General features: G+C 40.9%; 1 protein-coding gene across 12 annotated transcripts in view; it reads left to right on the forward strand.

Annotated features, from left to right (window-relative positions):
• Positions 1-1,027: 1,027 nt before the first annotated feature.
• AFDN (afadin, adherens junction formation factor) overlaps positions 1,028-23,414 on the forward strand; it is a 438,519-nt gene continuing 416,132 nt past the window's right edge. For 10 of the 12 annotated variants that reach the window (XM_082249806.1, XM_082249812.1, XM_082249811.1 and 7 more), the window contains exon 1: positions 1,029-1,473. In XM_082249806.1, coding sequence (XP_082105932.1) covers positions 1,375-1,473 — 99 coding nt within the window. In that variant the 5' untranslated portion in view covers positions 1,029-1,374. Of the gene's footprint in view, positions 1,474-23,414 lie in introns of all 12 variants that reach the window. The other 2 variants (XM_082249807.1, XM_082249808.1) reach the window with 1 other exon arrangement.

Consider the following 23,414-nt stretch of genomic DNA (forward strand, 5'->3'; position numbering starts at 1 on the left):
TGTTATATAGCGGGCACCTTATATACATATATTGTTATATAGCGGGCACCTTATATACATATATTGTTATATAGCGGACACCTTATATACATATGGTGTTATATAGCGGGCACCTTATATACATATATTGTTATATAGCGGACACCTTATATACTTATATTGTTATATAGCGGGCACCTTATATACATATATTGTTATATAGCGGGCACCTTATATACATATATTGTTATATAGCGGACACCTTATATACATATATTGTTATATAGCGGGCACCTTATATACATATATTGTTATATAGCGGGCACCTTATATACATATATTGTTATATAGCGGGCACCTTATATACATATATTGTTATATAGCGGACACCTTATATACATATATTGTTATATAGCGGGCACCTTATATACTTATATTGTTATATAGCGGGCACCTTATATACATATATTGTTATATAGCGGACACCTTATATACATATGGTGTTATATAGCGGGCACCTTATATACATATATTGTTATATAGCGGGCACCTTATATACATATATTGTTATATAGCGGGCACCTTATATACATATATTGTTATATAGCGGGCACCTTATATACATATATTGTTATATAGCGGGCACCTTATATACATATATTGTTATATAGCGGGCACCTTATATACATATATTGTTATATAGCGGGCACCTTATATACATATATTGTTATATAGCGGGCACCTTATATACATATATTGTTATATAGCGGGCACCTTATATACATATATTGTTATATAGCGGGCACCTTATATACATATATTGTTATATAGCGGGCACCTTATATACATATATTGTTATATAGCGGGCACCTTATATGCATGTATTGTTATATAGTGGGCACAGTGTGGTGTCAGTCGGTCAGCCCCTCAGACATGCATGACAAAGCAGCATAGACCCCGGGCAGAGAGAGAATAGACTGAACCTTGCCGGGGTGGAGGAGGGGACGTCTGATAGTGCACGGTGTCTGTCGGGAGCGCGCATGTGGTGACGCGCACGGCTCAGTGGAAATAGGAGGAGGCTGGTGTTCATGGACAGGAGGAGGGGAAGGGAAAGGCGATAAGGAAGCCCAGCAAGTTGGGAAGGGTGAAGCTGGTCGGAGTGGAATCCGTGCGTTCCATGTTCCGGGAGCCCATTGTGTGTGGAATTGTGTCAGCTGAGGAGCGGCCCCCTCCTCCGTGTCTAGTCACAATGAGGAGACACTGAGGTGGATTCGTCTGATAACATTCACCCGGGCGGGGAGAGGAGTGCCATTCACACACCGTGCTGACATTCGGCCGTCTACACCTCCGTACAATTCCCCTCCTTCCTGTGTGGGTGACCCCGGCATTGGCAGCATGGGGAGCCGGGAAGAGGAGCGACGGAAACTGGCCGACATCATTAACCATTGGAACGCCAACCGGCTCGACCTGTTCGAGATCAGCCAACCCACCGAGGTGAGGAGACAGGGAGAGGAGACAGGGAGAGGGCCCCTCCCGGGAGAGCCGGCACTGCGCAGGCGGCATGTCCAGGGATGATGAGACACCGATCACAGGCCACACCGCTCATGTCCTACATCTGTCTGTCTGTGCCTATGTCTGTCTGTGTGTGTGCACCTGATCTGTACTCACCATCCCTGACCAGTCACCAACCCACAGCCCTGCCTTCCACATTGTGTACACAGCACAGGCCGGTGTCTTCCTGCTGGATCTGCAATGACAATGTATCTATTGTTGTGGCAATGATCGGTGTTTAGAAATCTTATGTGTGTACAATCAGTGATGGAATACATGGCTGTGGGGGGATGCGGTGCCTGGCACTGGGGGGCTCCAGCAGGTGGAGGAGGAGGAGGAGGAGGGTGGGATTATCTATCTGCACAAGTGGATTTGGCCAGATCTCCAATATAAAAACCTCCCCGCATGCCTGAATACTAAGCTGAATTATAGAATTGTTGTCTTCCCTCCAGCCTCTGCTTACATTGCACCACCTTCATTTGCTGCTCTTCTCCTCTCTGTGTTGGAGGAAGTGTCAGATCTCTACAAAGTTTATTGGGACAGTTTTTAGGGTTTGATACACTTGTGTCATCTTTGGCCTTGTCACAATGACACAATCCATGATGGACAGCAGCATTTTATTATCATCATCTTTCTTAGTATTTTATTATTATTCATGTTAGTAATATTGGTGTGTTTCTTTTTTTTTTTTTCCCTTGATAACAATGTTAAGAAATCATTAAAAAAATTAAAAAGAACCCTACACATATTTATATATAAATATTCAAATAACAGTATACAAAATATTAAAGACAAATATATTTTGTATAAAATTATAAGAATACTCCTATCTGTGTGTGTGTGTGTGTGTGTGTGTGTATAATGTATGTATGTGTGTGTGTATATGTATGTGTGTATATATATATATATATATATATATATATATATATATATATATATATATATATATATATATATAATATGTGTGTGTGTGTATGTGTATATATATATATATATATATATATATATATATATATATATATATATATATATATATATTTATTTTTTCCAAAAAATATTTGTATTTTGTATACTGGTTTTTTTTTTTTTTTTTTTTTTTTTTGAATATTTATGTATAAAAATATATTATGTAGGGTTTTTTTTTTTTTTTGAACATTATTTTCATAATATATTTTTAACATTGTTATGAAGAAGAAAAGAAAAAAAAAAAAAAAAAAAAAAACACTCGCCAATATTACTAACAACAATAATACTAAAATAATTATTTAGTATCATTATTTTTTGTTATTTTGTATAGTATATACCAATTTATAATCCTCCAGATTTTGCATTTGGATATGAACAAAACACAAAACCGTAAATGAATTATAATTACATTAATTTTATTATTATTACAAAAAATAGGATTTTCTATTGTTTTGGATATTAATAATAATAAAAAAAAAAATATATATATATAAATTATTCTGTTTTGTATATTTATGTGTGTTGTTGGTTGATGATGATCTTCAAAAACAATTGGAATAATTAAACAAAAAAAAAAAAAAAAAAGAATTCAAAAGCAATAGTTGTGTTCTCCTTTTTTTTTTTTTTTTGTTACATTAAAGAAGTTTGCAAAAAAATACAATAACCAAAAAAATATTTTTTCATATTTTGTTTTTAGTAGTAGTAAAAAAAATATATATATATATAATAATAATAATATTATTATTATTTTTCGTTAGAATCATCTGGGCAGTTGACATTTTGGTTAGTTTCTGGCGTCACATGTTGCACATTCCTTCTTTTTTTGTTTAACCGTCGTCTATATTGCTGTTTTTAAATTGGAAGCTTCACGGGTGTCTTGGCAAAGGGTTGTATTTCTCCACCTGTTTGAAGCATTGTTGAATCACATGGGGCGTTAGATTTCGAGGTGTGTGTATGTATACAGCATGTTCTGCATTACTTGTTTGTGAGCATTTCATTAGTCAATAGGAGAGGGTGGGGAGGAGAAACCTGTTTGTGCTCGGACCACATTTTTGTGGGACATGCTTTAGTTTGGTTGACAGATGAAATGACATCGGCTATTGCTCCATGTGTGATCATCACGCCTTGTTTAGTCAGTCTGTTTTAAATGTATTGGCGTTTATTTTACATTCATGTTATGTAAACTTCTCACATATTTGCAATGTAGTATCGCCCTAACCTACTGACTTGAGCAATACACTACTGATCTATTGCAGTTGGTTGTACAGAATTCTAAAACGAACCACGTCTTTCTTTTAGTTTTTGTCAGGTGTGCTATTGGGTAACAAAGCCTCACCATATAGCTAAAGAAGTATTTACTTTAATTTTCAATATTCTTCCAGGATTCAAGAATGACTTTTAGCCTCTTGATGAATATAGAGTTGTAGCATGCACCATTTGGTTAATCTAGATGTAGTGTCCTTCAACCAGAGCAGTTATGTTCCTGAAAGGCAGAGGTCTTTCAGTATTGACAGGGAACATTACATAATTCCTACAGAGCTAAAATACTCCAAACAAGTAATTAACGTTTTCCTTTTATTTCTCAAGGCTTTTTCAAGTTTACAAAAGACACCGTATCCTATGGTTACTATCACATTGTGCCTCTGTTAATATTTTATGCTAAAGTCAGTCCTTCCTGTGTTACACATTAAATTACTTTGCCTTGTTATACTAGAACTTTGAAAGGTCTGTTACCCCCTGTAAATGTTTCTCACTGAATATCCTATTGTCAAATTCTAATAAATGATAATCCATCAGGGTACTTTCAATCAAAAAATACTTTTAGGTTCATGTTTGCACATATGAACAAGTCAGTCACAGACTGCAGTTTTATTTTTATATTGACTCTGGGAAGTCATTTCCAAATGTAGTTTTATTTGACATCTGCGACTACTTTGGTGCTAATATTTTTTGTCTACCCGAGGGACAGTTTATAATGGTGTGTAAGTGGTTTTCATCTCAGGTTGTATGAGTTATCTGGGTGCAAATGCTTGGAGTGATTAATGGATTTCTTTTTCTTGGAGTGCTCCTTTAAGCCTCTTTATGCTGTCACTTTACATCAAGATCACCCACTCAGACTGATAACTCCCTAAGTATTATTTTTGGAATGAACATGCTTCTTGAAGCTCTGACTCTTTGATGAGTGTTGCTAGATTATATACCCTAATCAGATACACCTACTTATATTCATGCAGACCTCTCTAATTTCAGAACCATACAGGTCATGTGTCATGATTTCTTGGATTGCTGAGCTTTGTGCTCCTTCACAGATTAGTTTGTAAGTATTTCGGACTCAGTTCACATTTGTGAGACTTGATGCGTCTCTGGACACATAAGGTAGCATAAGTCGCAGCCCATTGATTTCAGTCCTTCCCATTCCAATATATGTGACTTGGAAAAGGTTCCTGCACTACTTTGAGGCGACTTGAGTGCCAGAGAGTGTAAAGCCGCACAACTCTGGAGTCACACTAGTGTGTACAGAGCCTAAAGGGTAACAAATTGTGGGAAAAAATATTATAGCATATACAATCGTCATATTTTAATCAAATATTATTCAAAATTTCCTTTTCAATCTGCAGCATTGTAATTTACTGTAAAATGCAATATGGCTACCTGGAGTTGTTCTCTACACAGATGCTATACAGTACACTTCCCAGGAATGTATATTTCTTGCTTGCTTGTGAGATTGGTTCATTGATTTTTTTTTCCAGGCGTCTGCACTAAGCTACAAGTCAGGATTTGGGCATCCCCTGCAACAAAACTGTCATTTTTGGTGAGAGACTCTCTAACAGAAGTCACATCTAAAGGGATGCAGGCCCTGCCATTTCCCTGCAAGTGCAGTAGGTAATTATTAGCCACTCACATGCATCCTTATTTTACCCATGGACACTGACAAACAAACAGATGTAACTTCAAAACAAACAAAACCAAAAAGAGATCGGCAGCCAAGTTTTTACCCTAAAAAAAAAAAAAAAAAAAAAAAAAAGCTACTGTTTCCTTAAAGCATGTTACACAGAACAATGCTTGTGCTGTGTCATTTGGCCCCTTGTTACACCTAAAAAAAAACCTGGCTGATCTTGCCAGTTTCTACCATCCCCTCTGTACACTGACCATGGTGTATCATGGCTGCTGAGCCCTGCCACCGTGGTCAGTTTACGTGCCTCCGTCATCCGCAGCCCTGCTCTCTGTCTCCTGTGTCCTCCTCCTCCTCTCTTCCCTGCCTGTCTGTTGTGTCAGTGCCGGCCCCTCCACTCCTGCTGCTCTCATAATTATTATAAAATAATTCAATCCCCTCTGTATTATAACACTAAGTGCTCCTGTGTCTGTCTCGTAGAAATAATATACGATCTGTACCTATATCACAGAAGATCCCAGTAATCACGTGACCGCTTGGCTCTCTCTCTCCTCTCTTCCCCGGCTGACATCAGCTGCAGTGCTTGGGCCTGCTCACTGGGGCTACCAGCTGGGCAGAGAAGAGAGCTGATGGATCAGCTGAGTGCCGAGAGGCGCTCTCATATACGTGCAGATCACATATTTTTTCTATAGGCACAGGAGCACTTCGTGTTAGATTACAGAGGGGACTTGATTATTTTTTTAACAACCACTTTAAAATCCTTGCAATGTACCTGCATCACCCAGAGACGGTAATGGTGTGTGTGGTGGTTTTTTTTTTTCACAAAAGTGGAGTTACTCTTTAAAGCAGTATGAACCCTAAAAAAAAATGTAATCTATTGCTGCTTTCCAATATTTAAAAAAAAAAAAAAAAATCCTATCGGGTGTCGCTGCACTCAGACTCGACCAATAAATGAATGCATTATAAGAAGCAATATGTTTTTAATAAAAAAAAAAAAAAACCCTACATATTAGGCTTCATGTACACATATCCAATTATGTCCCCCGGGGCATTGCTGCATCAAAATGTTCCCATCATGAACGCAATTTTCCGCATTTAGGAGAGGGAGGTTGAACTGCAACAGCTCCTAAACTATCCTAAAAGCCTATGTGCACATTGACACACCTTTTTATGGAGTTGATTTTTATTTATTTATTTTTTTTGCAAAAAAACACTAAAAGCGCCTAAATGCAAGCTTAGGAGCTGTAGGGTACATGAAGCCTAATGCTCACCGGCTCCATGTCAAGGTACTGCACAGAGTAGCCTCAAACCTCCTCTTCTGGGCTCCCCTGCTGGCACTCTTGGCTCCTCCTCCTCTGTGTCTGCCTTTATAGCAAACACTTGTTAAGAGGGCAGAGGTGTGGGATTGCTCCCAAGCCGGGCTCAGTATAAATATAGACAGACCGTGTTGATCAGCCCCACCCCGCCCTCTCCTCACGGGATTTAATTGATAGCAGAGGAGCCAGTGACGACCGCTGCTGCCTCTGCCTGTGAGGAGAGAGAGAGCAGTAATGCAGCTCTTGGGCACAGCGCTGGTTTGAAAGAGGAGCTAGGTAAGTATTTAGAGGGAGGCTGATACTTGAAGGTGTGTGTGGTGTTTTTTTTTTTTTTTTTTTTCTTTCTGTTTACATGAATAAAAGCTTAACATTGTAAGCACCACCATCATTAGTAAATGGTTTGTCTCAACACTCTAAAGCCTGGTACACACTACTAGTTCTTTTTTGTTCACCCCAACGCGTTAAATGGAAAAAAACTGACCGGTCAGGTCAGAGCCACTGTACTAACAATTCGATGATCTCCCCATAAGAACACTGATCAGCGCTCTCCGCCATTGGCTGAGAGCGCTGGTTGGCTGCTGGTTTTCCAGCATGCTCGTCCGACAGGAGGCAGCAAAACAGCCGGCTTCTGTCGGACTGTGTGCCACACACACAGGCCTAATGTTGGCTGTTTTTTATTGAACTGGCCGATGTTGCCCGGCATTCGACCCATGTGTATGGGGCTTAAGGTTTGTTTCACACTGACTGTCAGATCAGGTCCACCTGTCTGTTTTTCAGACGGACCTGATTGGACACTTCATATCTCTCTGTGGAGTGGCAGATGTCAGTGGACATGTGTCAGCAAACATCCGCTGGCATCCAATCTGATCCGATCTGCTGAACAGCAGATCGGGTCGGATGGAAATGCACAGGCGGTCCGTTTCCTTCTGATAGCCCCATACAGAACAGCGGGGCTGTGTCCATTTTTGCTCTGCATAGCGGAGAGGACACAGACCTGACACGGACATGCCCTGCTGAACAGGCGGATGCGGGCTATGGACAAAGCCCGTGTGAAACCAGCCTTTGTGTTAGTTTATATTAGTGTTAGCCCTTTGAAAAGCGATCTGGTGGATCATTCTTCAGAGGCTGTTTGACAGGCAGTGAGGAGGCATTTGTCTCTTTTAACTGTCTTTTTTTTAGCTTCCTAAAAACCTGCACCACCATGAAAAGCGCAGAGTTACGGTGCCTCTCTATTCAGGTGGATAGGTTGTGTTTTGGAGGTGGTACTGCCCACTGAATGTAATGGGGAATAACTTTCTATTTTTTTTTCTATTTAGAAATTGCGATTAGCAGGTACAAAATAATATCCAGTGATAGTAGGGTGAGCATAGGTCATAAATGTACCAAACAGTTAGAGTTGGAATGAAGATTCATTTTTTACAAGGATATTTGAATCAAAAATGAGCAAAAACATGTCCACAATAAAACAGACCAATGGGGGATACTTTTTTGGATGAATGAGTTTTTGTTTTTTTTTTATCGTGTTAAGTTTTTTTTTTTATATACAATTTGAGTCATTCGTTTAATGCCTCCTTTTAATTAAGTAAAGAAGTGGAGGCTACTTACAGTGGGGGGGGGGGGGGGGGGGAAGTATTTCATCCCCTGCTGATTTTTTATGTTTGCCCACTGACAAATTATCAGTCCTATAATTTTAATGCTAATTTTATTTTAACAGCGAGAGACAGAATAACAAAAATATCCAGAAAAATGCATTTCAAAAAAGTTTTATAATTGGATTTTTATTTTAATGAGTGAAATAAGTATTTGATCATCTATCAATCCACAAGATTTCGGGCTCCCAGGTGTCTTCTATTCAGGTAATAGCTGAGATTGGGAGTACTCTCTTAGACTTGGTTCACACTATGTCGGATCCGAATTTGGGGCGACCTGTGAAGTCGCGTGCATCACGACTTCGGCACAACTTGCACGGACTTCATAAAATGAATGTCTATGCAAGTCGCTCCAGGTCGCCCCGAAGTAGTACAGGACCCTTTTTCTAAGTCGGAGCGACTTGTGTCGCTCCTATTAGAACGGGTCCTGTACTACACTACACTATGGGACGCGACGGGAGAGTGAGAGAGAGTTCTCCTAATCTCAGCTTGTTACCTGTATAGAAGACACCTATCCACAGAACCAATCAATCAGATTCCAATCTCTCTATCATGGCCAAGACCAAAGAGCTGTCCAAGAATGTCCGGGACAAGATTGTAGACCTACACAAAGCTGGAATGGGCTACAAGACCATCGCCAAGCAGCTTGGTGAGAGGGTGACAACAGTTGGTGCAACTTTTTTTTTTTTTTTTTGCAAATGGAGGAAACACAAAAGAACTGTCAATCTCCCTCATTCTGCTCCATGCTCTGCTCCTCAAGACAGCTGGGACCATAGTCACTAAGAAAACAATTGGTAACACACTACGCCGTAAAGGACTGAAATCCTGCAGTGCCCGCAAGGTCCCCCTGCTCAAGAAAGTACATGTCCAGGCCCATCTGAAGTTTGCTAATGGACATCTGAAGGATTCGGAGAAGAGCTGGGTGAAAGTGTTGTGGTCAGATGAGACCAAAATCAAGCTATTTGGCATCAACTCAACTTGCCGTGTTGGAAGGAGGAGGAATGCTGCCTATGACCCCAAGAACCCTATCGCCACCATCAGTGCTTTAAGTGGCCCAAAAGAAGTGCCGGTACTCTATTATAGCCTATAAATTTTGTCGCCACCCCCCACCCCACATCAGGGTCCCCACAGAGCACCCCCCCTGGCCTGGGCTGGGACTCCAGAGCAGGGGGGCTCACTGGTGGTGACTGGTCTGGCTCTAGAGTGGGAAATATTCTTGGGGGGGGGGGGGGTAATTGAGGGCGCAGATGTCCAAAATGAGCATACTGGTACGCTAAGGCGCACGGAGAGGTGGTGGTATGCCCAAGAGCCATATTTGGAAGAGGCGGTACTGAGTACCAGTGCATACCGGCCCACTTAAAGCACTGGCCATCATCATAAACATGGAGGTGGAAACATTATTATTTGGGCGGAGGGGGTTTCTGCTAAGGGGACAGGGCAACTACACCATATCAAAGGGATGATGGATGGGACCATGTACTGTCAAATCCTGGATGAGAACCTCCTTCCCTCAGCCAGGGCATTGAAAATGGGTTGTGGATGGGTATTCCAGCATGACAATGACCCAAAACACACGGCCAAGGCAACAAGAGAGTGGCTCGAGAAGAATCACATTAAGGTCCTGGAGTGGCTTAGTCAGTCTCCAGACCTTCATCCCATAGAAAATATATATAGAAGGAGCTGAAGGTTTGAGTTGCCAAACGTCAGCCTCAAAACTTTAATGACTTTGAGAGGATCTGCAAAGAGTAATGGGACAAAATCCCTCCTGAGATGTGTGCAAACCTGGTGGCCAACTACAAGAAACGTCTGACCTCTGTGATTGCCAACGAGTTTTGGCACCAAGTACGAAGTCATGTTTTGCAAACGAGTCAAATACTTATTTCACTCATTAAAACGCAAATCAATTTATAAAATGCAATTTGCTGGTTATTTTTGTTGTTCTGTCTCTCACTGTAAACTAAACCTACCATTAAAATTCTAGACTGATCATTTTTGTCTGTGGGAAAACGTACAAAATCAGCAGGGGATCAAATATTTTTTCTTCCACTGTAGCTAAGTTATTGTAAATATGGTGAATGTGTTTTTGACTTTGAATACCCGGTCATGTGTGAGGGAGTTTGTAAAATTACCAGGGCAGTGAAAACCACTTCTTCCTATTTTCTGAGCTCAGTCACTATAACTTAAGTACATCAATCTCTGTGCATAGTACACCTGTAGACTAACCTATAAACATTTTGTCTTATTTTACATTTGCCAATGTTTACAATACCACCTGCTGAGCGTGATCCATTTAGTTGAATATGGCTGTACCATGGTGGTGCAGGGTTTTAGGGGGTTAAAACAGGTAGTGACACCACTAGTCTGCTGCAGATCGAAGGTGAAGGCAGTGTGAACAAGCCCTCTTACTGTGTGTTAAAGTGGAGTTCCGGCCTATTTTGCAACTTTAGTGATCCCTGGAGTGCTCGCTTTGCTGATCAACAATGGGCCATTATCAATTTTTTTCGGGGGTCCCTTACCTTACTTTCAGGGCATTTTTGATTGTGCTTCCTCCGTCTCCCCCCTTTGTGGCCATGACCACCGACGTCACTTGCTCCTTTGCATTGCATCCTGGGAGCTGTTTGTCATCACAGGATGCTCGAATCAGGAAGAACTCCCAGAACACTCCCTGGAATCAGGAAGAAGGACACAGCAGATTACACTGCGGCTTCAGATGCCCACGTCTAAGATGGCCACGCCCAGACAGCGTTTTTTGACTAAAATCCAATACTGTACACCTTGTAAGTATGAGAATAGCGGTTCTGTAAATGGCGGATTAGTATTATAGGGGTATTTTCAGTTAATGGTATTTGAGGCCAGTACTCACCTTTAAGCCAGAACATAGAGTAGGGAAGGATTATAACCTCCGGCAGTTTTAATTTTAGCTTTTCCTGGAGCCACAACAGGAAGTGAGAGTAAATCTCTAAAAAGTTGGGGACATTCTCCTAACACAGTGACAGTTGTCATCAGAACAGGTGTCCCTATTGGGCACTGTGGGCAACAGTAGTGACTTTTGGTGTTCAGCTGAGCGGGGCCCGCATGGTGTCTGTTATGCAGCATTATGGTCATCCTGTTACATTTGGTAACAGTAGGTGTTCTTTAAAAGGTCTCTTCCTGTTCTGGTGACAACAGTAAACTTTTGGACTTCCCATCCTGGTAATCATGGTCAAGAGGGAATATAGGAATCGTGAACCTACCTCGGTGGGACACAGACAGATTTTTATTGCTGACAGGGGTTCCAACTGTTCGATCCAAAATGTGAAAAACAGTTTTGACTATGCATACACTTTACATTAAAATTCAAGTTAACCCAATAACTTTTTTGTTTTTGCTTTTTGGATAGACTGGAAAGGCATTGGAACACCTTTCAGGTTTTTATTGCTGTGTGTCCCAGTTAGGGGGCACCTATTTACCCTCTCTATTTGTACTGTTTACCATGAGAATGAAAGTAAGAGAATCCTAAATTTGGGGTGGTCAACAGACCAGGAATAGTGGGGAAATCTTCCTTTGGAGACATTCGTCCTGGTGGCTACTAGAGAATCCTTATCTATGGAGGGATTTCCTATTTTCACTCACTATGTGGCAGGAGATCAAGGGAACTCCCAATAGGACACACATGGTGACAAAGCGACCTGACGGGTTATGACCCTACCTTACTCAATACAAAAATGTTTTGCATTTTTAGTTCTCCTTTTTATTCACTGGTACACAACATCAAAAAATGTTTCCTAAAGCCCTGTACACACGCACCGATTGTCGGCTGAACGATCGGTCGTCTTTTGTCCAATGCTGTCGTGTAGGTTGAAAAGTGCTAAAGACTGCACACGAATTTTGTCGGCCAACAACAACCGACTGCAGGAGTGATGTCATGTGATGGTTAACTTTCCGTGTGTTTTTTTCTTCTCTGAGCATGCCCAGTCTTGCTCATCTGCTTTTTGTCGGCCGAAATCTGTACTGACTGACGAACAATCGGCCATTCTTTGTTGGCCTACAAAAATTTTATAGCCTGCACACCAGATTTTATTCGGCCGAAAAGTCGGTTGTCGGAAGCCTCATACTAACAAGCCGACGATCGGACGTTGGCCGAATATTTACGGCCGACAATCGGTACGTGTGTACGGGCCTTTAGTGTCCTACAGTGCTTACTATATGTCCCTCAATATCTATACAATGCTTAAGTTGCACATTTTTACCTGTTTGGGTGGACAGCTTTTGATTCCATCATTAAGTGCCGGTTCACATTTGTGCGATGCGGGAAAGCTGCGAATATGCAGCGTGATCCTGCATCGCATCCGCACCTCTGGCAGTTCGCACTGCCATATGTGATACGCAGGGGGTGTGAATTAAAAGTTAACGACACCCCTAGTTGCGATCGCATATCGCAGTGCGATCTGAAAGTTCGCACAGAATCGGATTGCACTAGTGTGAACCACTGTGCGATCCGATTCTGCTGCGGATAAAAAAGCCTTGTGTGCGAGTTTAGTGCGGATGTGGTGCGAATTCAGCCATACAAAGTGTATGGTTGAAATTTGCACGGCACATGAGATCGCATGTAATTTATGAGCAGTGCGCTCCAAATTACATGCGATCGCACAAATGTGAACCGGGGCTAAGGAATGGCAGTCACTATCAACTTTACCATCAGATCATCATCACATTGATGGTAGGTACCAAATAAGTGATCCATGAAGTAGTCTGTGACATACATGAAACTCTAATTCAGTGTTGGGGTCCTTTTAACACTGGCTTTCCAATCAGGTCTGCATGTCAGTTTTTCAGACGCAAAGAAAACAAAGAAAGGGCTCACGACCTAGCGCATTATCCTCAATAAAAGGCTTTATTCAAGTAACACTTAAAAATGGCTACTCACAGACATAGATGTAAATATATCATATCGAGCTCAGTTGCCCAAATGTCCGGATTAGTCCCTGTGATCGTCCATAACTGATGAGATGACGGCCCCTGGGGCTCTGAGGAAGAGGCTAAGCCTCGAAACGCATCAGCCATCATCTCATCGGTTATGGACGATCACATGGACTAATCCGCACATTTGGGCAACTGAGCTTGATATGATATATTTACATCTATGTCTGTGAGTAGCCATTTTTAAGTGTTACTTGAATAAAGCCTTTTATTGAGGATAATGCGCTAGGTCGGTGCGCCCTTTCTTTGTTTTCTTTGCTTTTAGTACCGGTGGACTACCCCAGTCCGTTATGGGCAGCAAGACCTTAGCCATCTGAGAAGCCAGGTGTGAGTCCTGTGAGGAGTGTGGTCGGGGGGCTCGGATTCCAAGCGCAGGAGAAAGGTGTTTTCACCTTATTGTTTTTTGGAGTTTTTCAGACGCACCTGATCGAATCCTCCAGTCTTCCCCCTATAGAGTGGCAGATATCAGTAGACACGTCTGCTGACGCCCGCCGCCATCTAATGTGATCCTACCTGCAATTTCCAGGCGGATGGTGGCCCTATTTTCCATGCATCTGGGGGATCGGAGCAGATAAAAATGGAGAAGCTGTCCATTTTCACCCGATTTTCCCTGTAGAGGAGAACAGGACTGTGTTTGTTTGTTTCCTGCTCTGCATAGCGGAGCAGACAGCACCCGTTATCTGCCTGGATCAGTGGAGCGATTTTTTTTTTTTTTTGCCTGGCATCTAGCAACCAGCGATGTCCCGTCTGAGGAGGAGAGTGAGGCTGAGGCCCCAGCGTTCAGAGGGGAGGAGGTTTTAACTACTTCCTCCTCTGCGCCTAGTGGATTTTGACTCCACCTCCCTCCATCTTCTCCAGTGCCGCCGGCTCTGTATGTGCCTTTTGAGAGCCTAAGGGGGAAGGGAACATTGGGAATACAGCTACAGAGGTTAGTGAAGGCTCATTTTTAAAGCTTGACCCACCACATGCAAGGTAATGTTAATTCCTCAATCATTTATCTCCATTCTCCATATCTATAAGTATAGTGGGCTCACCAGATTTAAATGACCTTTTTAGGTCACAACTCCTCATGCCAATAAGGTTACAGAGCCTCCAGCACCTCTCTGTTAACAATCCACTCTCCAGATATTATCCTTTCTGTCTTCCTAAAGAAGTCCTTGTGAGGTAATACATTGATGGCAGACGTGACGTCAGATGCTGTGGGAACCCGAATATATGGTGGGGTTTAACTATACTGGAGTCTGTTCTTTGCTGTTTTAATGTGAGTGTAACTTTGTTTTAAATGCTACACATTGGTGACTGTTTCCTTATATCTCTTATGCTAAGCAGAAGGCTGGACAGGCAAGGATAATAATTGGGAAGTGAACTGCAACAGAGGGGTGCTTGAGGCTCTGTAACCTTTTTACTATCTGGCATAATTTAAATCTAGTGAGAGGTTTAAACTTTTGTAAAGGGTAGGAGTTAGTAAGATGACCATGTCCGTGTGGGGGGCGCCAGACATATTTCTGCACCCAGGTGTCTGTAACCCTGGGATCAGCCCTGAATTTACACATACTGGAGGGGGGAAATAAGTCCCCCCCCCCCCCCCCCAAAAGGTTTATCTATTGATCTGCAAAATCTTTGTTAGAGTCTAATGCTGGCCATACACCTGCCGAAAAATCGTTCGAAAACCTGTCATTTGGTCCGATCGTCCGTTTTTCATATAGTTAATGGGCACAAATAGAAAATCGTTTAACTTTTCAGAGCCGAAAAATTGAAGGAACAGTTTTGAAAATCTGCCGGCCGAAAGATAAACGAACGATAAATTGAAATGTTAATGTGTTTCTCGGCCGACCTGTTGCACTAGGTATATGTGACAAACTGAATTAATTTATGTCCATTGAACGATTTATCTTTCGAAATTCAGTCATTACATGATGGCACGATCGTCTGCTCTCACGGCCGAGTTTTCGTTTTTCGAAAATGAGTTTGTCCGATATTTCGGCTAGTGTATGGCCAGCTTAACTTTAGTAGAAAGGTGGGGCTATCCCCCAGAGCAGCATCATTCATAGGCCAAACACTGTGTGTGTGTGTGTGTGTGTGTGTGTGTGTGTTTAGTATTGGTGACTGACACAGCCTGCATTTTGATTCTAATACTTGGGTCGGTGAATGCTTCTTAGGGGAAATGGGAACACTGTCAACAAGAGATGTGCATGTAGTACATATTAGTTCTAGTTCATAAAAGTGTATGCTTAAGCATTTGGTGAATTTGACAGTCCCAGTCCAGGATTAAGTGACTCAGTAAATGAATGCAAGACTGCACTCAGTCATTTTTATACTGTATAATGTATCATTTTTTTTTCCCCTTTATCACATACCTTCTATCACATAAGTGGCCTTGGAAATACTGCTTCTTTATAGACATTTGTTTAGGATAGTTAATTAAACGAAAGCGTTTACGCTGCAATGAAGTACGTGGCCCTTGTGACTATCAGCACTGGCTGATAGGGTGGTGACTGGTTATGTGGTGTGTTCCCATAGAAAGTAGGAAATTAACACTTTTCTGTAGGCTCTGCCCATTTTCTGAGCTGTTCATTAACAAAGGACTTTGGGAGAATGACATTCCTTTCGCTCTGTTGTTGTCTGCTCCCAGCAACTGTGTGTAAAGTACACTAATCCAGTGTACTGCAAATACTGCTACTTTACTGTGTACGGTTTCATTTTTCAGAACAATACAGATTAGCATATGCATTGGGTACAGTTAAAACATTATACAGTTTAAAACCCAGCAAAATGGTATCTTTTCTATGTGTTGGAAAATGTGTGAATCAAACCAAATGCTCAGACACGCAACAGCATCATACAAATCTATAAATCGCAGGTGATCTCTGCACTCTTGGGAAACCACCAATAGGCAGACCTTTGTAAATTTAAATATTTACTCATATTCGTCCCATTTATTCTTGTAGGTCTTCTAATGCCTCGTACACACGTTCAGATAATCGTACGAAAAAACTCGCTTTCGACCTGGTTGCACGATAATCTGATCGTTAGTACACAGCTTTCAACAGCCGATCACAACAGTTCGTCCAACAAAATCCGAAGGGACAAATAGGAAAACTTCTGTCGTACGATAGCCTAGCGAACGACAATCGTGTAATCAGTACACTATGCGTCCGCTAAAGATTGTTCGACAAAGACCGCGCATGATCGGAAACACCGAAATAACCCGGAAGGGGATTGGAGAATGTAAACAATGGTGTTAAGACCCAACAATAATATTGCAGCCTATTCCCAATGTTTTCCCGAACGCTCGGTCAGTAATAGTAAAATCCAGCTATAATGATCAAGCCTTGTTATTATATTTGTTACCTAATTTTAGCAAAGACTGGCATAAATGTTAAAGATAAAGAACTGATTTTCATTTTGGATACAATTTGCACTACACTGTTGGTCTTAATTTAAATAGCAAATTGTGGGTACAATTATACAATCATGTGTCCGGTGTCATGCATTCCTTCACGTACAGTTCTCCGTATTATGAGAACGAGCGAATAAACGCAAACAAACGATTAAACGCGTGGAAGAAAATCACGGATATGCCTCTACAATACGAACGGAGGAACGGAAGAGGAAGAGGCGTGTGACGTATGTGACATCACTTTCCAAGACGTAGCTACGCATTCAGGTTGCTTTCACACAATCGTACGACAGAAATCATATGGTTAGTACACATGGTTGAATTCAACATTTTGTAGCATGCTACTTTACTCGAACGATATGTAGTACGATTATCTGAACGTGTGTACGAGGCATAACTTATTGCATCAACTCTGGTCCAATATTTTTATAGCTGAATAGATGCACAAGTGTGTACAATTGGTCAGCAATATACAATGCTATATTTTCATGGTTTTCCATCTACAACTTGTCTTCATCCACTACTAGTTCTACATTGGTAGATAATGATTTCAGATTGTAGACACTCAGACTTCATGTGAATAGTGCAGGTGATTTGTTGTGTGTTGAGTGTTTTGGTGCAGTGCTGTTTGCCATTCTCCAGGCCTTTATTGAAGCAGAAAATAAAATTACTTCAAAGTAATTTGGAGTTTATTTTGAAAAAAATTCTACTCTTCTGTAATGTTTTTGCACATAGCTATAGAAATATTATGGTATTGGGTCTAACCCATCTATACTAATTTATGGGAAGATCTTCATCTTGCCAACAGCTGGAATAGCAGGCTATTAATTTTTGCTCAAGGCTGCAGAACATTGATAACCACTTCTTTATTTGCAATTGTACAGAAGTTCTCTCCTAAAAGGAAATAACTTGCAAGCTAACAAACTGTACTAATAACATAACTCTCATTGTTGTGGATGTATGCTAGCCAGCAGCTGTCGCCATTAGAACATTTTATACATAAAGGTAAGTTTATTGTATTAAAACAATTTTTGGACACCGCTGCCTGTAAAATACAAGCTGATTCCTTTAACCACTTGCCAACCGCCTAACTGTGAATTAACACCATTAATTAAATACCGGGCTTATGGCTTCAGCTAGATGCTATAACCCTCGGTATTTTGTTTTTCCTCAGGCGGCCGGCTTTCAGATATGTGATCCCAGCGGTGGACTTGCCACTGGATCACTTTTAGAAGCAGTGGAAGTCTCAGGTGCCCCCGTCTCGCCGGTTCCCGGGCTTTCGTGACTGATCGCTGAGCCTGGAAACCATCCGGCATCGGCAGTGTTTTCTTATGAAGAGCGATGGCAAGATTGCCACTGTTCATCTTTGAAAGATCGAAGTGACGTCCGGTTCTCACACCATGTAAAACATGTGGCTTTTTTTTTTTTTTAAAGCAAAAGAATAACTAACCACTTTTGCTCCGTACGGTTTTACCTCCTTAATGACCAGGCCATTTTTTGCGATATAGCACTGCGTTGCTTTAACTGACAATTGTGAAGTCTTTCGACGTACCCAAATGTCCTTTTTTCCCACAAATGGAGCTTTCATTTGGTGGCATTTGATAATCTCTGCGGTTTTTATTTTTTTGAAAAAAAAAAAAAAAACAACAATTTTTTACTTTCTGCTATAAAACACATCCACTAAAATCAAATTTCCTTAGTTTAGGCCAGTCTGTATTCTGCTACATATTTTTGGAAAAAAAAAAATCCCGGGTATTGATTAGTTTGCACAAAAGTTATAGCATCTACAAACTATGCTATAGATTTTATCGACTTTTTACATTTTTTATTTTTTTGTTCGTAATGGCAGCGATCAGTGATTTTAAGCCGGACTCAGGTGGTTGAAAAAAATGTTTTGGACCCAAGATCTCCTCATAAAGAGGATCTGTCACGCTGTATTGCGAGGGATGATTACAATAAAAGGGATTAAAAAAACGTTTTTTAACCACTTGACCTCTAGCCACTGTGCTGCTACTGCGGCACAGTGGCTCGTTATCGTCCAGCGACGTAGACCTACGTCGCTGGACTCCTCCCCCTGTAGGCGGCGCTCGCTCGCCGCCGGAGGCGCGCTCCCGCTGTTTTCATTCGCAGCGGGAGTCGGGCCAGGGGAGGAGCGGCGGCGATCGCCGCTGCTCTGCCCCGATCGTCGGGGAATCCAGTTTGGAGATCCGCCCTCCTGTGTAAACAGAGCGGGCGGATCTCCTAAGTGACGGGGAGTGACAGATCGCAGTGTTGAGCATAGCTGAACATCCGATCTGTCCCTGGCTCACTCAGTCACCTCCCCCCACACACGTTAGTAAACACCAGGCATACATAAACCCCTCCCTCTCCAATAAAATTAACCCCTTCCCTGCCAGTGTCATTTTTACAGTACCAGTGCATATTTATAGCACTGATTACTGCAGTAATGTCACTGGTACCCCCAAAAGTGTCAAAAATGTCAGTCAAGGGTCCGATCTATCCGCCGCAATGTCGCAGTCCCGCAAAAAAAATCGCAGATCACCGCCATTACTCGTTAAAAAAAAAAAACCACCAAAAATGTCAGAAATCTTTCCCTTAGTAAACGCAATAACTTTGCGCAAACCAATCAAAATACGCTTATTGCGATTTTTTTATTACCAAACATGGGTAGCAGAAAACAAATTGGCCAAAAATTTAAAAAAAAATTGATTTTTACATCTTTTTTGGGGGGAATTTCATATAAAAAAAATGTGAAAAATATTGTTATTTTTTCAAAATAAATGCTCTTTTTTTTGTTTATAGCGCAAAAAGTAAAAATCACACAGGTGATCAAATACCACCAAAAGAAAGCTCTGTTTGTGGGAAAAAAAGGACGTAAATTTTTTTTGGATACGGAGTCGCATGACCGCGCAATTGTCAGTTAAAGTCGCACAGCGCCGAATCGCAAAAAGTGGCCCAGACGTAAGACAGCAAAATGCTCTAGTGGTAAAGTGGTTAAAGGGACAGTGTAAAAAAATATATATTTTTTAAAGTGCCCCAGTTCCCGTCTGCTCGCAGTAGTGAACGCATGCATAGGTCACACCCACATGTATAAATGGTGTTTGCACCACACATGTGAGGTATCAATGCGAACGTCTGAGCGAGAGCAATAGTCCTAGCACTAGACCCCCTCTGTAATTCTAAACGGGTAACCTGTAGAAATGTTTAAAGCGTCACCTAAGTACTGTAGCCATTTGATGAATGCGTGCAATTTTAAAGCATGACATTTTTTGGTATCTATTTACTCTGTGTAACATCCTCATTTATTGTCTCCAAAAAAATTGGGGTATGTGTGGTGTGGGTGTTTTTTTTTTTTTTTTTTTTTTTTTTTTTTTTTTTTTTTTAAATTAAGTGTATTCCCAAAAAATTGCGTTTGAAAAACCACTGCGGTGTGAGAGAAAATTTCGGACTGCCATTTTATATTTATTCATAATATATAGCTATATACAGTACCGTTCAAAAGTTTGGGGTCACTTAGAAATGTCTATTTTTGAAAGAAAAGCATTTTTTTTTTTTTTTTTTCAATGAAGATAACCATAAATTAATGAGCAGCAACCATCACTCCTGTGTTCTAATGGTACATTGTGTTAATCATATTAAAAGGCTAAATGATGATTACAAAACCCTTGTGCAATTAGGTTATCACAGCTGAAAACTTTTGCTGATTAGAGAAGATATAGAACTGGCCTTCCTTTGAGCTAGTTGAGTATCTGGTGCATCTGCAGGTTAGATTATATTCTCAAAATGGGCAGAAAAAGAGAACTTTCTTCTGAAACTGGAGAGTATGCGCATGTTCTGAGAAATGAAGGCTATTCCATGCGAGAAATTGTCAAGACACTAAAGATTTCCTACAATGGTGTGTACTACTCCCCTCAGAGAACAGCACAAACAGGCTCCAACCAGAATAGAAAGAGAAGAGGGAGACCCCGGTGCACAACTAAGCAAGAGGACAAGTACATTAGAGTCTCTAGTTTGAGAAATAGACGCCTCACAGGTCCCCAACTGGCAGCTTCATTAAATGGTTCCTGCAAAACGCCAGTCTCAAGATCCACAGTGAAGAGGCGACCCCCGGGATGCTGGCCTTCTAGGCAGAGTGGCAAAGAAAAAGCCATATCTGAGACTGGCCAATAAAAGGAAAAGATTAAGATGGGCAAAATAACACAGATATTGGACAGAGGAAGATTGGAAAAAAGTGTTACAGACTAATCTAAGTTTGAGGTGTATGGATCAAACAGAAGAACAAGTAAACAGATGCTGGAGGAGTGCCTGACGCCATCTGTCAAGCATGGTGGAGGTAATGTGGTGGTCTGGTACTACTTTGGTGTTGGTAAAGTGGGAGATTTGTACAAGGTAAAAGGGATTTTGAATAAGAAAGGCTATCACTCCATTTTGCAACGCCATGCTATACCCTGTGGTTGATTGGAGCCAATTTCCTCCTACAACAGGAAAATGACCCAAAGCAGACCTCTAAACTATGCAAGAACTATTTAGGGAAGAAGCAGTAAGCTGGTATTCTTTCTGTAATGGAGTGGCCAGCGCAGTGGCCAGATATCAACCCTATTGTGCTGTTGTGGGAGCAGCTTGACCGTATAGTACGTAAGAAGTGCCCAACAACCCAATCCAACTTGTGGGAGGTGCTTCAGGAAGCGTGGGGTGAAATTTCTTCAAATTACCTCAACAAATTAACAGCTAAAATGCCAAAGGTCTGCAGGGCTGTAATTGCTGCAAATTGAGAATTATTTGAAAGCAAAGTTTTGAAGGACAAAATTATTTCAAATAAAAATCCATTATTTTTAACCTCATTTTTTTTCAACTCATTTGATGAATAAAAGTGAGCTTTCAGGGAAAACATGAAATTGTCTGGGTGACCCCCAAACTTTTGAATGTGTGTGTGTGTATGTATGTGTGTGTGTGTGTGTGTGTATATATTTATGTATGTATGTATATGTGTGTGTGTATATAAAAAATTATTTGTTTGTGTGTGTTTGGGTCTTCTAAGTAATTTTTGAGGGGGAAAAAAAAAAAAAAAAAAAAAGACCTATAGAAAGATAATTCAAGCATACTGTAAGTAAAACTTGTGGCTATAAACAAGGCAATCTTATGTTTCTGAATCTATAAGGATGATGTATTTGTGATCTGTTTAGAATTATTTGTAATAGAAAGATGCATAATCTCGTATTTCAGAAGAATTCTGGCCTATATAAATGATCTGGTTTTGTTGAGGTGAGAAAAACATCACCTCCATGTGAACCTTAATACATTGCAAAGAATCGAGCCAATTTTATTGGGTATTCTTAATTTTCTTCTGGAAGTCTTGCCAGCACTCTTATCAAACTGGATGCAGCATAAAAGATCTGCTTTCCTTCTACCCACCTGATTAGTGTTGTATTAGGAAAAGAGCCGACCAGTTCTCATGAAAAATGAAACGCCTATTGTGGGCTTGTTTGTATCTTGACTTTAAAGTCTCTAAAACCCAGGAACAAAAATATAATCTAATGTAGTATACCAGTCCTTGGATGTGGTGGCTGCATTCATTAAATGTATTGATGACCTGTTTTTATGTATCAATTTTATATACATTTCTAATTTTTTTTAAAATGATAATTCTACTTTTAATTAAAAAACATAGCGAAACATATTTCCTAATTATATTGAAGATGAAGTACCCGCTACATAATTTGATGCTGGCAGTATGTAAAGCAATAACCGGGAACTGTGGGTATTTTTTTTCCACCTGCTTCTCTTGTTTCTTTTCTCTCTGTCTCATTCTCCTCCCAGGAAGCAATCACAAACAAGAGTAGTAGTTTGAGTGACTCCTTTACTTAAATACCGTTCTTCTATATGTTTTCCTATGTAGTTTAATATAAAATTGCTTTGTGCTTTTTGTATATTTTATACAAGGGCTTTTACATAAGATCTAGTTGTAATAGAGGGATGGACAGCTTTGCGGCAGATGAGGTTTAATGTAGGAAAATGTAAAGTAATACACTTGAAAGCCAAAAATATGCAGGTAAGGGGAGAACCTCTGAGTGCATCAAGGATGGAAAAAGATCTGGGGACTTGGTAATATCATGCAAAACCAGCAGATTATTAGCATGCATTAAAAATGGTATTTTACTCGAGATACACTACAATTCTTCCACAAAACTCTGGTTCAGCTACATATTGAGTAAGCCATCCAGTTATGGTCACCAATCCTTAGGAAGGATGACCCTGAACTGGAGAAAGTCCAGAAAGGCGCAACAAAGCTGATAAGGAGGTTGGAGGACCTCCGTTAAGAAGAGGAATGACTACAAACATCTACTGCCTGGAGAAGGGACACTTAAGAAGGGTATATGATATGAGATACAGACCTTTTTACCTGGGGGCTCTAGCATTGGGAGGAAACTTTTCAGTGAAGGTGAATGGGAAACACTTCAATCTTAAACTTTATAAGGTGTTCTTTAGGCTGGGTTCACACTGGCCACGGCTACAGCAAGGGGTCTGGTGTGTCCCTGTTCTCCATTTTTGGTTGCAAATTTTTGCCTGAATTTGGACCTGAAATTGACCAGAAGATGCACAGGACCCTTTTCCAATTCGGACCGCAGCCGCCCCGGAGGTGTGTGAACCGGCTTACTTGAGAGCTGGTCACAATCTCCTGTCATGTGAATTGGATGCGGGAA

Source organism: Pelophylax lessonae (genome assembly GCF_965119305.1).
Source record: "Pelophylax lessonae genome assembly, chromosome: 3".
NCBI lineage: Eukaryota > Metazoa > Chordata > Amphibia > Anura > Ranidae > Pelophylax > Pelophylax lessonae.